Source organism: Cydia strobilella, chromosome Z (assembly GCF_947568885.1).
Source record: "Cydia strobilella chromosome Z, ilCydStro3.1, whole genome shotgun sequence".
Taxonomy (NCBI): Eukaryota; Metazoa; Arthropoda; class Insecta; order Lepidoptera; family Tortricidae; genus Cydia; species Cydia strobilella.
In genome coordinates, this window is record NC_086068.1 from 60,449,766 (window position 1) to 60,472,345 (window position 22,580).

Consider the following 22,580-nt stretch of genomic DNA (forward strand, 5'->3'; position numbering starts at 1 on the left):
GACATTCCTTACTCGATCTTGAAGCTTGATACCGAGCATGGCGCGCTCCATGGCTCTCTGTGCTACGCGGATTTTATGCACAGCCTCCTTAGTGAGCGTCCATGTCTCGGCACCGTATGTCATGGTGGGCAGGACACATTGGTTGAAGAGGCGAGTTTTCAGGCATTGTGGAATATTAACAGGTTTCAGGATGTCCGCTAATTTATTAAATGCCGCCCAACCCAGCTGGATTCTCCTGGAGATCTCCTTCTGCTGCTGTGCTTTGTCAAATGATAGAATATGTCCAAGATACAAGTATTGCTCGACCATCTCTAGCATTTCGTTCCCAACCTTAATGATTGGAATCAAATTACCGGGGATGTTCGTCATAACCTTAGTCTTGGACATATTCATCTTAAGACCTATCTTCAAAGAAGCATATTGGGATACCCTCCTCCAATTGAGGGGGGATTTAAATCTCGGGGCAGAGCTGTATGGTTTCAGCCGGCGTAGCTTTATTTGACGTTCATAAGCGCGTTGTAATATGCCTACTTGAATAATAAACTATTTTTACTTCTTTATCTTTATCTTGAACCAGAAAATAGCGTACTCCCATCTTAAAGGCCGGCAACGCACTTATAGCCCCTTTGGTGTTGTGGGCGTCCGTGGGCGACGGCTATTGTATACTAATAGGCGTTCCGTCTGCTAAATGTGCCTACTTCTACTTACATCATAAAAAATCTCTCAAAGCTTCCTAAGTTCGGTAAGTAAGTAAATATTCTTTATTGTGCACCATATAGTTAAAAAAAAAACACAGAAAGCGAAATACAAGCTTAAGATTAGGTAACAACAGGCGGTCTTATCGGTACTGTTTTAACAAATGTAATTCTAGCTGTCTACAACATTTTAATAGTACATTATTGTCGAGGCTCGGAAGTGGCTACTTGCTGGCTGAGGATTCGTTTTAAATGGACTTGGGATAAATTCACTGCCATCTATCGACATACTTTAAAACTAAAAATGAAGATTTATAAAAATACGTTAAAATGTATTTAAATATGGATAAATGATTTTTGTTATTTGCATTAATTATTTTTATATGATTTTGACCCATGTTCTTTCACTGGTATGCGTTGAAATTATAAATAACAAACGAAACCGTCAACGCCCTCTATACGAGAGTAGGCCAAAACTAGTGGCGCCATCTGATCGAGAATCAAATTTTCGTGATTTTCGAGGCACTTTTTTTCCTTAGACTGTATCCATCTATTACGGAGTTATATCTATCTTTGTCAAGACTGAAATTGAAAATGCATTAGTTTCATGCCAGCGCCACACTTCGCTGTATTCCGTGTTGCATCCCTTTTGTTTTGTATGTCAAATTACAAAAATTCAAAAATGCCTTGTTGACAGGCCCAAAGATTAAAATCATGGATACTGTATAAAGGAGCCAAATCTCTATGTATGAAAAGTGTCCATCAAAAAACAGTAATTAGGCGGCGCCACCATACACCGAAATACTACCAAAAACAACCTACGTAATTTGGTCGGGTTATTTGTTGCCTTATATGGTTCATGTTATACTCATGTCCCAGAGCCTAACTAGCGCCACCGGAGAGATTAGGAACTATTATTTAAAGCTTAACGCGGTCACTTTTACAACAATTCTGCCATAAGAGATTGCGATCCTTTCTATACCATCCATAATTAAAATGACACTGTCTCATAATACCTAAAATTCTCGATTGTAACAAGAATGTCATATAAATATGAAAGAAAAAGTGACGAAGCCCTCCAGCGGTGGTTAATAGAACCTATTTAAAGTGAAAAAAATCATAAAAGGAGATGCTTCACTAATTGGCTTTCAGCATTTCAAGCAATTCAATTCTCAGAACTAACATCATATTCGGTTTTTAATATTGTAATAATTGAAAGCCGTACTCGAGCTGCTATTTCGAGCTCTGGTAAGCCCCAGACTAGGACAACATAAGTCAAATACTAATAGGCTTAAATACGAAGTGGCTTTGTGCATGGGCGTAGGCATGTAGGAGCAGGGGGGGGGGAGGAAGCCAACTTCAACTTGCCCCCCCCCCCCTTAGTTCACTGGAACCGCCCTTGGCTTTGAAGGCTGTAGACCCCGCGAGCTTTAAAAAAGTTAAAAATAAAAATACTTCGTTGAGTCATTAAGTCATTATCACAGCGAACTCACAATTGTCTTAAGTGTCACGCAGACCCTACTGTCGCTTAAGTCCTTTGTACCAATTTCTGCCATTTTGAAAAAACAAAACGACAGATCGGGGAAATCCTGAAGAAAGGCCAGGTCAAGAGCACCCTAAACCGGCGAGCGTGTATGAGGAATGTTATGAAAGTGAAGGAAGCGAAAGAGGTATGTCAGGATCGTAGCAAGTGGAAATCCGTGGTCTCTGCCTACCCCTCCGGGAAATAGGCGTGATTATATGTATGTATGTAAAACGACAGAATAGTTATATCTAACTATCGAACATCCTCACAAAATTTTACGATAATCAGACGAGAACATCTACGAAAACATTTCTGTCCATGCTGAGACGGAGACCTTCGATAACACTCGGTCAAATAAGTTGGCTGCTAGAATTAGTTCCATGCATGAATTTATTTTTATTTTTGGATTCATAATTTATATCGTTGGAACACCGGAAATGATAAAAATACTTTTGTAAACCTTAACATTATTTTATTAAAAAATATTAAAAATGTTGAAAATTTTTGAGCGGTTGCAACGCTCATAATTTTTGGCGCGAACTCGACAGAGCGTGATGACGTCACACGTTGGGCGGCCCAACTGACGTTTGCTACTAATGACACTAATCTGTCGAACGCGTGACGTCACGTGGCGTTTCGAGCGTTTCGCTCACTAGCTTTTCGCGGGCAAATTTTTGTACTTTTAATTTATAATGCATTTGTAACATGATATAACGGTAACAAACATCCGAATAAAACATATTTTGTTCAAATATAAACTTCATGCATGAGGCTAATTGTGTAACCCTGAAGAAATGTACTGAATTCTACAATTCAGTCGAACGGAAATATAATTTGTATAAAGCTAATGAAATGGCTCCAAGTTGGCGCATAGATAAATCAATCCTCATAGAATTATATTCCAGGAAACATTTTATTGGTTTAGGTTACATAGATTTATTAGAGTTAGCGGAACTTGCACTATCCCACTAACCCGGGGTTAACCGGTTAAACCTGGAGTTACCATGGTACCAGTACAATTCGACACTGGGTCACAGAATATATAAAAGTACTAGGTACAGAAGATTCACTCCCTAACAAAACGCGACTACTAGTTACGCGTAGGGTTGCCACCCATACTATAATATATAGTATCGTACTATATTTTAGTCACTTGTACTATATATTATACAAAAACAATATAGTACGAAAAATACTATATTTTCATCACTCAAGAATGGGGTATACAAATGTCACCGATATCGCATCGTATGCGACTTGGATTTTTAATTCGCCTCAAATCGGCTTTATTTTTTTTTTCAAATTTTCCAGTAAATACTATATTTTTTCAATATTTTGACAAAAATACTATATGTGTATAGAAAAAAGGTGGCAACCCTAGTTACGCGCAAGGCGGCGCAAGCGCGTACAGACGTCCGTTCCATAGCCACAGAATAAGTAATAGTATTATCATACCATAGCGGTGTGCGGCAATTACTATGGCAAAACCTCAAAATTGAGGCGGCCGCAGGTACTTGTAGCGACGCGACGAATTCGCGGAGTGAGACACGCCTGACTGGGTTAACGGTTTAACGGATTATCCCCGGGTTAGTGGGATGGTGCAAGTGGCGCTTAGTGACAATTGCGTACCTAATAGTATTTTGTGCAACCTTGTTTACCACATGAAGTTGTAACAAACAGGAGGGCTATGATGGTATAAATGATATAGTTGTATAAGTGATGATAAAAGTAACATCTAGCGTTTTAAAATGAGAGCGGAACTACGTTTGTATGGAGAACCGAGCTTGCCGGAGACCCTTAAATATGTCAGTAGTGTTGAAAAAACCGGGAAAATTAGGTTGCATGTCTAATGAGTTTGTTTATGGCATTGACACTGTCATCACTCATCAGTGACGTATTTAATTTTTCTAAAATCTAAATAGAACTGGAAAAAAACCGAAAAGAATGAAATTTTGTAAAATTCCCAAAAAAAACCTTATATTTTTTCCGGAATTTTCATCCCTAGTCAGTAGTCGCACGCAAAATTCCGGGCCCTATATATTTTTTTTATACCACGTCGGTGGCAATCAAACATACGGCCCGCCTGATGGTAAGCAGTTACCGTAGCCTATGGACGCCTGCAACACCGGATATATTACACGCGCGTTGCCGACCCTTTAAAAACCTGTACACTCCTTTTTTGAAGAACCCCATACTGTAGCCCCCATATTACTCTTGAACACAAACAGAGCCTGCGGAATTACGAAACACGACTGCATTCCGATTCCTAATATGCGCTGTGACAACAGTGATTCATGTTTAGAGCATGCCACTCGCCTCGCCCGGAATACTCACAGTTATACCGGTTAACCCCGGGTTAGTGAATGGTGCAAGGGGTCTAATCAACACCCGTCCGGTCACAGCTTCAAAGTTTTGTATGAGCGTTTAATTGCTAGAAACTCGGTTAATCAAAATGCAGTCCATATCACGAATATGAAATAGGAACATAACTTAGTGAACTTAGTCACAGGGCGGACACGCTATACATCAAAAATCACTTGCGTTTATATGTGTGAACGGCAGGCACGTCTTTGCAGGCGTTGCGTCATAGTGTGAGTAAGTTGTTTAAAAATAGTACTGAGCGGAGCGTTCGCCAAAAGGACGTCAATCTGGTGTCGCGGGGCGAGGTAATTCGAGTCGGGGCGGGGCGGTGCGTGGCCGTTCTGTATAAAGGCTAGCGGCCACTAGGCTCGCCGAAGCGGATCGCAATAATTCGCCTTCTATACATTTACTATGAAACTGCGTCTATTGACGAAGAGCCGCGGCGCGTCGAATCGAATTTACCATTCATAGTAAATGTATAGAAGGCGAATTATTGCGATTCGATTCGATTCGCCTCGGCGAGTCTAGTAGACGCCAGCCTTTATAATACTATTACTTATTCTGTGGTTATAGTAAACTAAGGGTCACTTGCACCATTCCACTATTCCGGGGTTAACCGGTTAAACGTGGAGTTACTATGGTTGCCAGTATAATTTGACACTGGGTTAACGGTTTAACCGCTTAGCCCCGGGTTAGTGGGATGGTGCACGTGGGCCTAAGATCTGACAATTCTAATACCTTATTTTAAAAGAAATAAGGGATACCAGTGTGGTCATAATTAAACTCTTTATTACATGTACAGTCGCCATCGGATATATCGGAGCTGCCGAGGTGCTCAAAAATATCTAAACAAGCACTCAAACGCAGAGGCGTGTTCAGATATTTGTGTGAACCTTGGCCGCTCCGATATATCTAATGGCGACTGTACGAAATGAACATAAAATAACTTAGTTAATATATAAACTAACTTATGTATAAAATAACACTAAATTCGAACTGAAAACTAATACTAAAACACGACTAAAAAGTTTGGGCCATTTGGCATGGTGCCGAGGATGCTGGCAGCATTTCCCCGCTGTATTGCGATGCTAATACGTTTCACGAGAAAGCTGCCAGCTCTTTGGTCACCCAGTGTAGTCGAGCAATCTCTTGGAGAAGGATAACTGTTTGAAGTGTTGTAGAGCATAATAATATAGATTTTTTTGTCTATTCAAAATGGCGGACCCGTGAAGTCTAGATCTCACAGAGCCCCTAAGTGAATTAATTAGGTACAATTAATAGCGTAACATAATCACCTCTAGAGTTACAAGGTCCAGAGCGAGGTATAGAGATAATTACTCACGGAAATACGACCTGCAGCAGAAAAATACAGGACGCTTTTATTAATCTACTAGCTTTGCCCGCCACTTCGTCTGCGTGGACTTAGTAACCGCAGTTAGAGCAGAGAATCCATACTAATATTATAAATGCGAAAGTCTGTCTGTCTGTCTGTGTGTTCCCTCTTCACGCTTAAACCGCTGAATCGATTTAGATGAAATTTGGCATAGAGATAGATTGAGTCCCTGAGAAGGACATATGATAGTTTTTATCCCGAAAATCATCCCTTAAGAAAGTAAAAAGCGGGGTGGAATTGAGATAATTAATGAAGTGTCTGCTAATTTGTGTGCATAATATGCTCAAATTGAATAATTGCTATAAGATTTTCTCCAGGCGCTATTCTTACTCTAGCTGGGGTTACCAAGTCCACGCAGACGAAGTCGCGGGCAAAAGCTAGTAAGTAATAGTATTATCATACAGAACGGCCACGTTACCTCGCCCCGCGATAGCAGATTGACGGCCGTTTGCCGACCGCTCAGTACTATTTTTAAGCTATGGTTAGCTTAGGACACGCTACACATCAAAAATCACTTGCGTTTCTATGTGTGAACGGCACGTCTGTACACGCGTCATGCATCATTGTGTAAGTTGCTTAAAAATAGTACTGAGCGGCCGGCAAACGGCCGTCAATCTGCTATCGGGGGGAGAGGTAATTCAAGTCGGGGCGGTGCGGTGCGTGGCCGTTCTATTACTTACTATTTCTTATTCTGTGATACGTGTCTTCAAATCAGTCTCAGCAAGGAGCTATTGTAAATACAGTGGAGCAGAGTGCCGGTTATGGTGTGGAAGTTTGGCTGGTCAAAAGATTGGGCTATTGCTGAGAGTCCGGACACGAGCTATGACAATGCTTACACTCGTTATAAAGGCAGGCGGTGACTCGCCGCTGACTTGATGGGCCCCTGAAACTGCAGTCGTAAAGAAGACCAGGAGCAACACCGGTGTGAGCGGCTCAGGTCATTAATATTTTTTCATATTGAACTGTTACGCCTTAGAGGATGTCATCATCATCATCATCATGTCAGCCGATAGACGTCCACTGCTGGACATAGGCCTCCCCCAAGGCTCGCCACTCCGACCAATCCTGTGCCGCTCGCAACCACCGAATTCCCGCGACCTTCACCAAGTCGTCGCTCCATCTCGTTGGAAGCCTACCGGCAGTTCGTCTTCCGGTACGCGGACGCCACTCCAGAACCTTCCGGCCCCACCGGCCATCAGTTCCGCGAGCAATGTGCCCCGCCCACTGCCACTTAAGGTTTGCAATTCTGCGAGCTATGTCGGTGACCCTAGTTCTACTGCGGATATCATCATTTCTGACTCTATAACCAAACGGAATAGCCATTAACAGGCTTTCCCCTCTGTCGAAAATAGGCGGGCCAATGGTCATACACAATGTATTGATTGACGCTTATCTGACATGGCTATTTTTACGTTACGTATACATTTGACGTGCCCCTCCCAATTACAGACAAGGCGTCTAAGAATTTTTTTTATAAAAAATAGTACTTAGTCAAGAATGTTAAAGTTCACATCCGAATAGGTCTGTCCAGTCTTGTATAGACAGACTAGTTACATGCAATATTTTGTAAACTTTCATCGGAGCGTATAATTTATTCCACGGTTACGAGTGTTACGACTAACTGAGTGTGTTCGTCGAATTTGCGCGTTAACCGATTAACTACCATTGTTCATACTGTTAACTGACCTTAAGCCCTATTTTTAATGGCATAAGGTACAGCAATGATTAGCCCCCTCTGAATTAGAATGGGATAGTCGACCATGTCTAACCCTTTTATTACTTCTAAACTGGCGCATCAAACTACTACTGGTGCAAAAAAAATACCGCTAAGTTATACTTGGACTATTGTTTGACCATTTGAGCACGCTGGGTTTTTTGGATGCTGTGAAGTGTCAACTCGACAATGATGTAACCGTGTGTCAAGCCCGGGTTTCCATATTGAGTTTCATGGCTATATAGTAGATAGTATTTATTGTGGACTAGCTTTTGCCCGCGACTTCGTCTCCGCGGACTTAGTAACAGCAGCTGAAGTAAGTATAGCGCCTGGAAAAATTCTCATAGCAATCTAAATTTGAGCATATTATGCACACAAATTAGCAGGCACTTCGTTAATAATCTCAATTCCACCCCGCTTTTTACTTTCTTAAGGGATGATTTTCGGGATAAAAACTATCCTATGTCCTTCTCAGGGACTCAACCTTTCCTATGCCAAATTTCATCTAAATCAGGTTCAGTGGTTTAAGCGTGAAGAGGGAACACACAGACAGACAGACAGACAAACAGACTTTCGCATTTATAATATTAGTATGGATTTCAGCCGTTACCACAGACCGTCAGCACTCCGCACATTCTATTGAATGCCTCCTTTAAGCGCATGGCACACGTACATGCGAATCGGATGAAGTGTCACAGGGCGGACACGCTTCTAAAAATCACTTGCGTTTCTATGTATGAACGGCACGTCTGTACACGCGTCATAGTGTGAGTAAGTTGCTTAAAAATAATATTGAGCGGTCGGCAAAAGATCGTCAATCTGCTGTCGCGGGGCGAGGTAATTCGAGACGGGGCGGGGCGGTGCGTGGCCGTTCTGTATGATAATACTATTACTTATTCTTTAGCAGTGTGCCATGCGCCTTAATGCACAATGTGATGCATAGACTGCATAGTCAACATTCTACCCAGCTCCCAAAAAGCCTTCTCCAAGAACAAACGTGCTAATCTACAGCCAATCATGATTTGTTATTATTACCCTTCGCAGGGCCGCCATCTTGCCCATGACTCATTATGCTGAGTCACATAAACCACATATTGACACTATCGGTTTCTATCAATACAATACTCGAATGTCCACAACCTAATATGGATTGTGTTTATTGTTTTTGGACATAAGTCACATAACCAAAGTACTTATGGATTTACTCATGTGTATTACGATGTGAAAAATCATGAGCAAACTTTTTCCACAGATCTACTTAGATTGACACCACATTGACACTTACGCTTAAGAATGCATCGACCGTCTAGTGGCGCCCTCATTAAGGGAATTGTGTTTTCTATTTTCTAATAAACCAATTAATTACCATCTTACCATCAGGCGGGCCGTATTCTCGATTGCCACCGACGCGTCGCAATTTTTTTTATGTATGTTATTATTATTCGATGTTTTTTTTAAAACACTAATTACGGTAGATATATCATAATGAAATGTTTTAATAGGTATTAGATAGTAAGTTAAACATTTTTGTTGTGTCTTAACAGGGTGTCATGAATTGACTTACTTAGTGCCAGTTGCACCATCCGCACTTGACAGACTGATCAACGTCACCCGGCGCGCCGCGGCGGTTTACTATGAAACTTTCCATACAATAAAATTTAGCGAACGATGACAAACAGTTTGATGCAACCGACCCTTAATCTGTAACATCTTATGTAAAGCCTGACCAGTAATATATGATCATTGTCAAGATGGCGCTGTTATTCTCATGTATAGGGTGACAGTTCAGAATAGTCACTTCTTCTTCTTCTTCTTTCCCTGTCCCCTTTATTTGGGGTCGGGCCTCCTCACTCTTCTGCGCCAAGCAACTCTGTTTTGGGTTGTCTCTTTTGACATCTGGGATCTTTTGAGGTCTCTTTCTATGTTTGACCACCAGGTCGACGGACGGCGGCCTGGGCCTCTCTTCTGTTCTGGAATTTTTAATGCGACTTTGACGACATGATCATCACTACGCCTGTTCACGTGGCCGTACCACCTAAGACGATTTTCAGTGAGTTTTTCGGTGATTGGTGCAACTTTAAAGCTCCCCCGTATATACTCGTTGCGAACTTTATCCAATCGGGTCACACCTCCCGCCCATCTCAACATTTTCATCTCGGCTACATGACAGTTCAGAATAGTATGAAAAAAATAGTTTCAGTGAAATTCCGCAACATGGCGCGTGATCATATATTCCTGGTCAGGCTTAATTATGTTCATCACTGCAATAAATGAAATATGAAATAAAATTCAGTAGGTATATTACTATTGTTGTGCTACTGATTCCCGAACCTTTGGTCTTTGTCACATAAACTGATATAGATATCATTACACTACGGGATAACGCGAGGAAGAGAGATATCATACACTAATAAACTAAAGCAAAAGGGACCATATCCACCGGTCCAACGGGCTTTGTCACATAGTTTTATTTTGCTTATTTTATGCTTTATCACCTAAATGTGACGTTTTCAATCAAAAAGTACCACATTGTCGCTTGTCGATAAGGTTGATTTCTAATTGAAGTTATATGGAAAAATAGCGCCTTACTGACAAGCGACAACAAGTACCCTTTTGGTTGAAAATGGCACAAATGTGGCCCCCATTAGCCGTTAGGCTAAGCGGGACCCTTATACACCCCATGCCTACGGAGCCCTAAAATTACAATATAAAAGGTCCACTCACCAACACATGTCCGAAAGTTTAGGCCGACGAGTTGCTTCAGCGATATAGGCCTCGAGAGCCGTATGTAGGAGCTGCCGTTGAAATAGGCCTCGGGCCTCTCGGAGGGGCCGAGCGGGGTCGCGGCCTGGGCTCCTATCCATAACAGGAGGCTGAATCCTGTAACAAATAATCACATGTAAATTGTATATACAGATGTCAATCACAATGAAAAAATCAACGATGATACGTCCCACAATAAAAAACCAGCCAGGTGCGAGTCGGACTCGCCCACCGAGAGTTCCGTACAAATTTAAGTTTTTTAGGGTCTGTCTGTCACCTGATTTAGTTGAAATTTAGTATAGAGATAGTTTGAGTCCCGGGGAAGGTCTTAGGATAATTTTTATCCCAGAACTCACCCCTTATAGGAGTGAAAAGGGGGATGGAAGTTGATTCCCCATATAGAATCAATAAAAAGCAGATTGGATAAAAATAAGCTCCCCAAATTACTTATTTCACGCAAACGAAGTCGCGGGCAAAAGCTAGTCATTATCATAAAGACGGGGTACCTACAGCCATAAGGGCAGTGTACCACTCACCGTCAGGTTCCGTATGTAAATGTAGCTATCAATAGTTGATTCCCCATATAGAATCAATAAAAAGCAGATTGGATAAAAATAAGCTCCCCAAATTACTTATTTCACGCAAACGAAGTCGCGGGCAAAAGCTAGTTATTATCATAAAGACGGGGTACCTACAGCCATAAGGGCAGTGTACCACTCACCGTCAGGTTCCGTATGTAAATGTAGCTATCAATAGACAGGTGCCAGATCTGCAGGTGATTTCAAGGCCGCGCTGTGGCCTTTTCTTGCGAACTTTACCGTTATTATTACTTATTATACCACACTTTATACAATTGTTTGATAAGCGCTGGTGGCCTAGCCCTAAGAGCGTGCGACTTTCAATCCGGAGGTCGCGGGTTCAAACCCCGGCTCGTATCAATAAATTTTTCGGAACATGTACGAAATATCATTTGATATTTACCAGTCGCTTTTCGGTGAACGAAAATATCATGAGGAAACCGGACTAATCCTAACAAGGCCTAGTTCTCCCTGGGTTAAAGGGTCAGATGACAGTCGCTTTCGCAAAAACTAGTGCCTACGTCAATTCTTCACATCTTATCTCAAAAATCTATATAAAATACTAGGTGTATGGTACCTAGTACTTCGGTGTATGGTGGCGCCGCCTATTTACTGTTTTACAAGCTTTTTATTAACTTGCAATGTACCTATGTAAGTATTGTATGTAACATGTTTGTAAGGGTCAAATCTTGCAAGTTAAATTTTACCCACTTCCCGGTTTCCGTTGAAGCTGAAAATTTGCATACATATGTAAGTCGTGTGACAATGCAATATTATGGTACCATCGAGCTGATCTGATGATGGAGACAGGAGGTGGTCATAGGAACTGTTATAAAACAACGCAACCTGATTGTGTTTGTGGTTTTTAGAATGGTCTCGATGAGTATTAATTGTTCGTAGAAAGAAGAGTACGGTCAGCGATCAAAGCTTGTACCAAAAATGAAAATTTGCCAAAAACTTATTTGATGGACAGTTTTCATATATAGATTTTACTCCTTTTACTTCTACACCCCTGGTCGCTCGGTTTAATGTCTATAAGTACTTGTATATACATTCATAAAAGTCTACTAAAGTTGACAATCCGTTTGTCCCTTTCCATCGTACCAATAAGTCGAAAAGGGACCAACGATTATTAGCGGCTTGTCAACTTTAGTAAACGTTTATGAATAAGGGGATATGTCTATGCACACAGCCATAAGTGCGACCGAGATGGCGATTCAGTCGTGAACGACACGTTAAGTTTCGAGAAGTCGTTACGCCAAATCCTAACAAAAAACCGGCCAAGTGCGAGTCGGACTCACGCACCGAGGGTTCCGTACTTTATAGTATTTGTTGTTATAGCGGCAACAGAAATAACAACTGAAAATTTCAACTGTCCAGCTATCACGGTTCATGAGATACAGCCTGGTGGCAGACGGACAGACAGACGGACAGCGGAGTGTTAGTAATAGGGTCCCGTTTTTACCCTTTGGGTACGGAACCCTAAAAACTGATTAGTGGTGGTCCTTATGTGGTTGTAACAAGGTTCCCAATTGATCAATAACAGTTGCTGTTGCTATGACCGGTTCACCGCGGTTAATACACGGCTAGTATTGCATACACGCTAACCGAACCGGTAGGTTAGTGTTTAACCTCCTTTTTTGGACGTCGGTTGGAAATTAGTGTTGCGTTACATTGACCGTTGATGTTGTAGTGTATTGACGCTTCGAGCGCTTGCGTCATGGTGACGTCACTGACAGTTAGGGCCAGTCGATATTATGCCGTGAGCAGAGCCGGACGTACCGCGTGATGTTTGTGTTGGCGAATCGTTGGAAATACATTACATCGTATGATATACTGAGGTAAATACAGTACATTACAGATGTATACTATGATCACAGGGCGGACACGCTATACATCAAAAACCGGCCAAGTGCGAGTCGGACTCGCGTTCCAAGGGTTCCGTACATTACACAATTTAAACAATGTATTTTTTATGTGAAACGTGAGTGAAATCCCGTAGGGGTCGGATCAAAAACTAAGTAATTAAGTCCGACTCACGCTTGACTGCAATTTCTAATAGGTTTTCCTGTAATCTATAGGTAAATATCTATTTTGTGTATTTTTTTCAAAATTTTAGACCCAGTAGTTTTGGAGATAAAGGGGGGGGGGGATGGTAATTTTTTGTCTATTTTCTTGAATAACTTCTAAATTGTTCATCCTAAAATTATAAAAAAAATATATTTGAGATTCTCACAATGAGCTCTTTCATTTGATATATAACACGATATAGTTTGAAAAACTTTATTTTTAATTTTCTCATTTACCCCCCAAAAGTGGCCCCCATGTTTAAAATTCATTTGTTTACGTTACATGTCCGTCTTTGGGTCACAAACATATATGTATACCAAATTTCAACTTAATTGGTCCAGTAGTTTTGGAGAAAACTGGCTGTGACAGACGGACAGACAGACAGACGCACGAGTGATCCTATAAGGGTTCCGTTTTTTCCCCTTTGAGGTACGGAACCCTAAAAATTAGTATTATCATACAGAACGGCCACGCACCCCGCCCCGACTCGAATTACCTCGCCCCGCGACACCAGATTGACGGCCGTTTGCCGGCCGCTCAGTACTATTTTTAAGCAACTTACTCACACTATGACGCATGATGCGTGTGCAGACGTGCCGTTCACACATAGAAACGCAAGTGATTTTTGATGTATAGCGTGTCCGCCCTGTGTCAGAAGTTCAAAACCTGCATAATGCGCACCTGAAAAACCGAAATGTAGGGTATAGTTCCGCCGAACATCCGGTATCCGGTCAAAGAAGAATACGTTGCATCTCTAGTAGTTATTCAGTATTAGGTATACTACTATAGTCCACGCTTGAAGCCCCGAGCATCGGTTAGCCGAGGTATAGTGTTTCATTGTAACGTGTAACTAAATATTGGCTTATCGCTGGCGTACGTACTAGGCGAGAAACAAGGCCACTAAGTACCTAAGACCTAGATCTTGATATAAAATCAAAAACATTAAAAACATTTATCGTCTTGGCCCAACCAAAGAGGATATAATAAGATAGAGCGGTACTGTTATAGTAAATTTTGTAACCCCAGTAAATTCACTGTCATCTGTCGACACACTTTAAAACTAAAAATAAAGATTTATAAAAATACGATAGAATGTATTTAAATATAGATAAATGATTTTTTATATTTGCATTAATTATTTTTATGATTTTGACCCATATTCTTTCACTGATATGCGTTAAAATTTTATATAACAAACGAAACCGTCAACGCCCTCTATACGAGAGTAGGCCAAAACTAGTGGCGCCATCTGATCGAGAATCAAATTTTCGTGATTTTCTAGGCACGTTTTTTCCTTAGACTGTATCCATCTATTACGGAGTTATATCTATCTTTGGTCCAACGATAGAATATACTAAAACGGTTTGTAATTGATATGAAATAAAACTATGAAATCGGATTATATCGCGTATATTGAATTTTTAATACTTCCCGACGTTTCGAACCCTTTACAGCGTTCGTGGTCAACGGATGCAAAAGGCAAAAGTACCCACATAATAATACCCACCAGGCCACCACCCACACCCACCCACATCTAGGGTTTGCTCCCGGTACTGTGTTTCCGGGAATTCCCGGTTCTCGCCATACAAACTCAGTACCGGGAGCAAACTCTACCACATACCCACATAGTAATCTTCCTATGCTAAAAAAGTGACATACTCAGAAAGTGACGTCCTCAGAAGATCTAACTCGAAAGCGACCTCCTAAACTGTTTAACCAGTTAACCCCGGGTTAGTGAATGGTGCAAGTGGGTCTAATTAACACCCGTCCGGTCACAGCTTCAGTTTTGTATGAGCGTTTAATTGCTAGGAACTCGGTTAATCAAAATGCAGTCCATATCACGAATATGAAATAGGAACATAACTTAGTCGGACCAAGTTCATACACATTTTGCAATACGCTTAACTGCTAACTATAGACATCGCAAAGTCAACACGTTCACGGACAGTCCGTCGAGAGACGTAAAACGGGAAAGGGGATATGGCACCACGGCTGAAGCTGATGATTTTTACTTTGACAAAACCGCAATCCCGTCCACAGACGCCGAGTTTTCATAGGATTATAATGAAGTCAAGTATCTTGTGCCGTTTTAGGTAGACCAGCATGACCAGCAAAATCCTGAGAGTGACTTACTTACCGACTTTATGCATCACCATCAGTATGTATAGGGCCATGACGGCATGGCCAGAAATATGTCAATGTAAATTTTATTTGTGTGTCAATGTAAATGTTTGTTTGTTTTATGTCAATGTAAATTTTATTTGTGTGTCGTTGGCGTACGTGTCGCCATTTTTTTTAGATTAAGCCAGGTCCCCACAGAAAACCAGCGCCACGGTTTGCCGCGGCACTATGCTGAGTGGGGATCCTTTTTGGCGTCCAAATGTTTTTTGTCTGCATGCTTTTCTTTTTTATGTACTATGTTGTGGCGTCAAATAAATGTATTTTCTTTCTTTCTTTCTTTCAAATACATCATCTGTGAAAATTTCAACTGTCTAGCTATCACGGTTGATGAAATACAGCCTGGTGACAGACAGACGGAGAGACAGACAGAGGAGTCTTAGTAATAGGGTCCTGTAGACTCTAGTTCCTCATAACGTGAAATAAGAATTGAAACGCCGATTTGCAACACAATTATATTATTAATAAATTAGACGCGTATACATGACATGTTATTTCTTTGAAGGATATTGCAAAAATAAAAAGCTTGACAATGGCCGCGCTTATATAGGTCGCAGGAAACCCGTAGCGCGCGATGTGTGCAGCGCAGCGCCATCTACCATGAAATTGAGTATGCTTTCTTGCTTGCCGCAACATACTCCCGCCTAAAGAATAGCAGAATCCTTTCTTCTCACATCTGGTAGTGGACAGAGCTTCGAAATCGAGCGGGTTAGCACTCCAGTTGCTGTGCGGACTTCGTAGACTCGTGTCACGTTGTCTTGTCCAGGGTGTTTCTGTACAACTCTACCTAGTAGCCATTTACTAGGAGGTAATCTATGATCCTTAATTAGTATGAGGTCTCCGACGTTAAACTCTTGTTTTCTGATTTTCCACTTCGGTCTCTCTTGTAATCTTGTTAGAAATTCAGTTTGCCATTTTCTCCAAAATATTTGTAGCATTTTCTGAATGTTTTGCCATCTTGATAATGAATTTGTCTTATGTTGTGTTAAATCTCTCTCCGGGATGGTGACTAACGGTTCTCCGACAAGAAAATGTGCTGGTGTCAGCGGCTCTAGGTCATCAGGATGATCGCTCAGTGGTGATAAAGGTCTTGAGTTCAGACAAGCCTCGACCTGGTTCAAAAGAGTTGTAAATTCTTCGAAGGTAGGTGTAGCGTCTCCGAGAGTTCTCTTAAGATGAAACTTGATACTCTTGACTCCGGCCTCCCACAATCCGCCATGGTTTGGTGATCCAGGAGGGATGAACTTCCACTTGGTGCCTTCTGTATCTAGTAGGGCTGCTAGTTCAACGGGGATTGTTGACTTGCCAAGTCTCCAAGTCTCTAGTATTTCTTTGCTCGAGGAAATGAAGTTAGTCCCGTGGTCACTCCACATCTCCTTGACGAATCCTCTTCGTGATGTAAATCTTCTAAATGCTGCCATGAACGCTTCCATAGACATGTTGCTCACACATTCTATATGTATTGCTTTAGTTACCATGCAGATGAAGATGCTTATATATGCTTTGAAAGTCTTTGTTCCTCGTCCAGGGCTCATGCGCACGTTTACTGGACCTGCGAAATCTACACCAGTTGTAAGGAACGCTCTTGACGGCTTCACTCGTATCTCAGGTAAGTCACCCATCAGTTGAGTTACTGTCTTTGCTTTTTGTTTAGCACAAGGAAAGCAATTTCTCACGTATGTTTTTATAGTGTTTCCTGCGTCAATCAGCCAGTATCTTCCTCTAAGATATGTAGTCATCAGTTGAGGGCCTCCATGCAACGTCTTCTTGTGTGCGTCGTTAAGTAAAAGTGGTATCAGTACGTTGTTCTTGGACAGGATAATTGGATGTTTGCTCAGGAACTCTAAATCTGCATGTTTCAATCTTCCTCCAACTCTCAGGATTTGTTTGTCATCGAGAAAAGGCGTAAATGACAGTAAACGACTTCTTTTCTTCAATGTTGTGTGATTTCTTAGAGCTTCGATTTCTTGTGGAAATTCTAGTTGTTGAGAAAGCTTGATACATGTTGTAAGTGCTTCTTCTCGCTCATCATGAGTTACATATTGAGGTAAGTTTTCTTTTACATGTTTGTTTTTTAAGATAAGCCATCTTCTACAGTAGGCTATGACTGAGATGAGTTTTCTCAATGATGAATATCTCTTTGAAATTGTAAGTATGAAATCTTCTGTCTTCTGAGTCTTCTCTGACAAGGTAGTAGTTGCGCATTTGATAGATTTTCTTGTTTCTAGATCTGTATCTTCTACTTCATAGTGTTCTCTTCTCCATTCTCTTTGATGTAAAAATGTTGGGCCTTGAAACCATAGTGTATGTTCTTTTAATTTCTCAGGTGTGACTCCTCTCGATGCTGGATCTGCAGGGTTTTCTTTTGTGTTCACGTACGACCATGTTGTATCTATGTTGTTGTTGATTGCAATTCAATTCATCAGCTGACATTGATGCATCAGCAAAGCCATGCAGTTCTACTAACTCGCTGTTGTTGGTCGTTCCGATCCATCTCTCAAGCTTCACGTCTGACAGGTGCTCTATGCCTCTGCAGAAAGTCTTCCACTCTGTCTTCAAGTCTTCAGGTAACTCTGTGTCCCATGATAATTCTCTTGACCAGGTCTTCTGTAGAAATATTTTCGCCATGGCTACAGATGGTGCTAGCCAACCCATTGGATCAAACAGGGAAGCGATGACTGTTAAGACGTTTCTCTTTGTTACTCGCTGCTCAGATAAAGTGTTGATTTTGTTTGTTACTAAGAGGGTATCTTCGTTTGAGTTCCAAGTGATTCCTAATGTTTTGATTGTCTCTTTTTTGTTGATGTCTATCTCAGAATTCTTCGCTCTCTTCTCTGGTTCTACTGTGTTTATGAATTCTTTGCTGTTTGAAGACCATTTTTGTAACTCGAAGCCTCCTCTTCTTAGTACTTCTGTCAGTTGACGTTTAGCCTCTACTGCGGTTTCTATTGTATTTCCCCCTGACAGTACATCATCCATGTAGAAAGAATGGTTGATGATTTCTCGAGCTTGTGCATAATCTTCTGTGTTTGCCTCATCGATTGCTATCTGTCTCAGGGTTTTGATTGCTAAGAATGGTGCACATGCTGTTCCGAAGGTTACAGTTAGCATTCTATACTCTCTTATGTCTTCATCAGGGCTGAATCTCCAAAGTATTCTCTGAAAGTCTGTGTCTTCTCTTCTTACAAGGATCTGCCGGTACATTTTGATGACATCGGCGACAAAGCAGACTTTATGCGTTCTCCATCTCATAAGAATGTCTCGAAGATCTCCCAGAAGTGACGGACCAATTAGCAGTTCTGAGTTGAGGCTTACTCCGTTGGCTCCTCTGCATGAAGCATCATAAACTACCCGAAGCTTAGTAGTGTCTCTATCTTCACGGATCACAGGATGATGTGACAGGTATACTCTTCTGTCTGGCTCTCTCATAGGTTCATCTCGTTCAACTAATTCCATATGTTGTAACATTATGTACTCTCTCATGACCTCATTGTAGGATTCTCTCAATTTTGTGTTTGCTTCTAATCTTCTCTCAGTGCTCATGAATCTTCTCAGTGCGATTTCTCTAGAATTCTCTGGTAAAGTAGGTTTGTCACACTTGAATGGAAGTGATACGATGTATCTTCCGTTTGTATCTCTTGCTACTGTATCTTGATAAATGTTCTCAGCTCGAAGTTCTTGTGGGGTGAGAGTGTCGTTTTCCTCTGACTCTAATCTCTCTGTCTCCCAAAATTTTTCTACCATCTTCTCTAATGTTATGTTCAGATGCATGCTTTTGAACTCTCTCATGTGGTTGTTGTTCAACTGACCTCCTGACAGGATGTATCCCAAGCGAGTTTGTTGTGCTATGGGAGTACCTGGTTCTCCTTTAATCACTCCGTTCATCAAAATGTCTGTGTAGATGTGAACTCCAAGTAGTAGATCAATGTTGCTTGGTGTATGGTAAGTTGGGTCTGCAAGTGACAAGTATTGCAGATGACTCCATTTCTGTGGACTGATTGGGACTTCAGGCATAATGTCGGTGACATCTTGAACAATGTAGGCTGTGCAGTTGACTTTGAAGTTGTCATTGAACCTTGAGTAAACTTCTATATCTGTAGCGGACTTGATTCTTGTTGACATATGACCCACTCCGGTAACTAATCCATCAGCTGGTTTTCTTCGCAGCTGTAATTGTTTGACAGTTGCTTCACTTATAAATGATTCTTGTGAACAGGGATCAATGAGTGCTCGTAGAACTTGTATACCATGGCCAGTCTTAATGTTTACTAGTGCGGTAGCCATGAGCGCAGTATGACTCTGAGTGATAAGGTAGTTTCTTATTTTTGGCGTATCTGAAGGTTTTGTAGTAGTCTCTTCTCTCAAATTTGTAGCGGTTTCTCTCGATGTAGATTGTATTGGATTTTCTCTCTTCTCAGTTGGTTGGTTTTCAAAATGAAGTAAAGAATGATGTCTTTTTTGGCAATGATGACAAGATACTCTGGATTTACAATTTTTCACATTATGTTTTGATGACATGCAGTTAAAGCAAAGTCTTTCCTTTTGGACATGTTGAACTCTGTTGTTGACATCTAGGTTTGCAAATTCTTTGCATAGATAGGTGAAGTGGTTTTGTTTGCAGTAGGAACACTGTATTGTAGTTGTAGCGGGGCTTGTTAGAAAGGATCTCTGTCTCACGATAGCTCTCTCTCTGTCCTTCGAATAGGTTGTAGATGGAACCATTTCTAACACTCTGAAACGTGTCTCTAAGAAGGTTGTAAACTTCTCTAGTTTCGGCAACTCTGTAGCGCTTTTATCTCCTCTTCCCACTGTTTGCGCGTCTCGTCATCCAATTTGTTGAGTATAATGTGAATCACGATAGTATCCCACTCGTTAATCTTTACGTCGTTGTTTTTAAGGCTGTTCAGGCATTCTTGGGTAGTATCGAGTAGCTCTCTGATAGATCTAGATGTGCCGTTGTACACTTTCTTTTGATTCATAAATCTATTCAAGATGGTATTTACTATCATGCGTTTGTTGTTGTACCTCTTGTCTAAAGTTTCCCATGCAACATCATAGTTTTTCTCGGTTATTTGCAGATGCTTCAATAATTGTTCAGCTTCACCGGTGACACTTGATTTCAGGTAATGAAGTTTTTGTACCTTGCTCAGCGATGTTTTATTATGAACGAGCGACGTGTACAGGTCTCTAAATGACGTCCATTCTTGATAATCTCCAGAGAATTGGGGCAGGATCACTTTTGGAAGCTTCACCTCTTGCGTAGAATGCTTGTTTACTTCCGACGTTGACTTGTATTGCGGTTGCGATTGCGGTTGCTCACTCAAAGTTTCGGATTTGTTGAATAGCTCGATAGTATCCGATAACTCTCCTTTAATCACAAAATACTCTTCTTCTCCATTGGAGTACAAGTCGGTTGTGAAGTAATTATGCTCCTTTTTCTGAGCCGTAGTTGCATATTTCAAGATTTGGAAATGGTTTGTTTGAAATTTCTGCCAATACTCGTTCAATGTATCAATTCTAGCTTGTACATAGCCTTTCGTAATACGTGATTTTCCTTGCTTCTTTAAGTTTATCCCGATCTTTCTTATTAATTCGTAAGTAATTTCTTGTTCCGACACGTAAGTATCCATTTTGTAGGTTATGTAGTAAAATCTTACGAAATATCTTGAATCTTCACTCTTTTGGCTTGAAAAACACTAAATGTTCGTAGCTTTGCTCGTTTTTACACGTTTTCTTCAAAATTATTACGAATCTCGATGTATTTTCAGTTTTATGTCCATTGTTTACACCAATGTTTACACCGAAGCGCCGACTATTTTTACGAAAATCACTCAATTATTGTTCTCGCGGTACTCGATATGGTTATTTATTGTATTTATGCACTGAAACCTCGTAAATATTATTCATTCATCGTTTATTTCTCGTATTTTTAGTATTTTTTTCATCATTGTTCGTATTTTGTTTTTTCACTCTTGTTCCTTCTTCATTTATTTTGTTCTAGAATGTTCGATGCGTGACGTCTATAATCTCTCAAAATTATTCTTATTTCACTGCGATTGTTCGTTTTTCACCACTAATTCACTATATTTCCGGCTCTAATGGACCACTTTGTAGACTCTAGTTCCTCATAACGTGAAATAAGAATTGAAACGCCGATTTGCAACACAATTATATTATTAATAAATTAGACGCGTATACATGACATGTTATTTCTTTGAAGGATATTGCAAAAATAAAAAGCTTGACAATGGCCGCGCTTATATAGGTCGCAGGAAACCCGTAGCGCGCGATGTGTGCAGCGCAGCGCCATCTACCATGAAATTGAGTATGCTTTCTTGCTTGCCGCAACAGGTCCCGTTTTTACCCCTTGGGTACGGAACCCTAAAAATCTAGTATTAACCTAGGGAAGAGTGGCAGTGCCTCCCAACACAGGCATTCTTTGCTTACCGGGCAGCTCCATCCTCTTAATCATGGCCATGTTTATTGTAAGTTTTCTATATAAATAACTAATAAATCCGACCCGGATCCGGTGACGACCGGTTTGGCCTAGTGGGTAGTGACCCTGCCTGTGAAACCGATGGTCCTGGGTTCGAATCCCGGTAAGGGCCTTTATTTGTGTGATGAGCACAGATTGTTCCTGAGTCATGGGTGTTTTCTATGTATTTAAGTATTTATATATTATAGGTATATATATCGTTGCCTGAGTACCCATAACACAAGCCTCCTTAGGCTTACCGTGGGACTTAGTCAATCTGTGTAAGAATGTGCTATAATATTTATTTATTTATTATTTATTAATAAATAAATATTCTCGCCCTCTTAGCGGTGTAGCAACTGCCGTAGGCTCTAGATGGCGACGGTTTCCGACTCGGGCCAATCCAATTAGTTAGATATCGATTAGACGCGCCGTGTCACCCCATCAGGTAACACTTCACTGATCACCAATGAGCCCTTATGTAGTGGTCATAAGGGTTCTGATTCGTCAACACGGGAAATGTGTCATACACTATACATATTACACTTTATACCATTATAAAAGAGCGCTGGTGGCCTAGCGGTAAGAGCGTGCGACTTGCAATCCGGAGGTCGCGGGTTCAAACCCCGGCTCGTACCGATGAGTTTTTCGGAACTTATATGTACGAAATATCATTTGATATTTACCAGTCGCTTTTCGGTGAAGGAAAACATCGTGAGGAAACCGGACTAATCCCGACAAGGCCTAGTTTCCCCTCTGGGTTGGACGGTCAGATGGCAGTCGCTTTCGTAAAAACTAGTGCCTACGCCAATTCTTGGGATTAGTTGC

At 41.1% G+C, this 22,580-nt stretch overlaps 3 protein-coding genes across 3 annotated transcripts in view; all 3 read right to left on the reverse strand.

The window, feature by feature from the left end:
- LOC134754740 (protein crumbs-like) overlaps positions 1–10,585 on the reverse strand; it is a 22,931-nt gene extending 12,346 nt beyond the window's left edge. Inside the window, exon 1 of the mRNA XM_063691085.1 lies at positions 10,413–10,585. The gene's annotated coding sequence lies outside the window, so the exon portion shown is untranslated. The remainder of the gene's footprint in view (positions 1–10,412) is intronic.
- Positions 10,586–17,599: 7,014 nt separating this feature from the next.
- Positions 17,600–19,399, reverse strand: LOC134753800 (uncharacterized). The gene has a single exon (XM_063689742.1). It carries the CDS (start codon positions 19,397–19,399, stop codon positions 17,600–17,602), a length of 1,800 nt encoding a protein of 599 aa, XP_063545812.1.
- A 644-nt stretch (positions 19,400–20,043) lies between these two features.
- LOC134753801 (uncharacterized) lies at positions 20,044–20,907 on the reverse strand. Its single transcript, XM_063689744.1, has one exon. The coding sequence runs from the start codon at positions 20,905–20,907 to the stop codon at positions 20,044–20,046; it is 864 nt and encodes a 287-aa protein (XP_063545814.1).
- Between the last annotated feature and the right edge of the window lie 1,673 nt (positions 20,908–22,580).

Excerpts from the sequence above, each read along its gene's own strand:
- LOC134753801 (XM_063689744.1), bottom strand. The coding sequence starts at position 20,907 with ATGGATACTTACGTGTCGGAACAAGAAATTACTTACGAATTAATAAGA.
- LOC134753800 (XM_063689742.1), bottom strand. The coding sequence starts at position 19,399 with ATGTCAACAAGAATCAAGTCCGCTACAGATATAGAAGTTTACTCAAGG.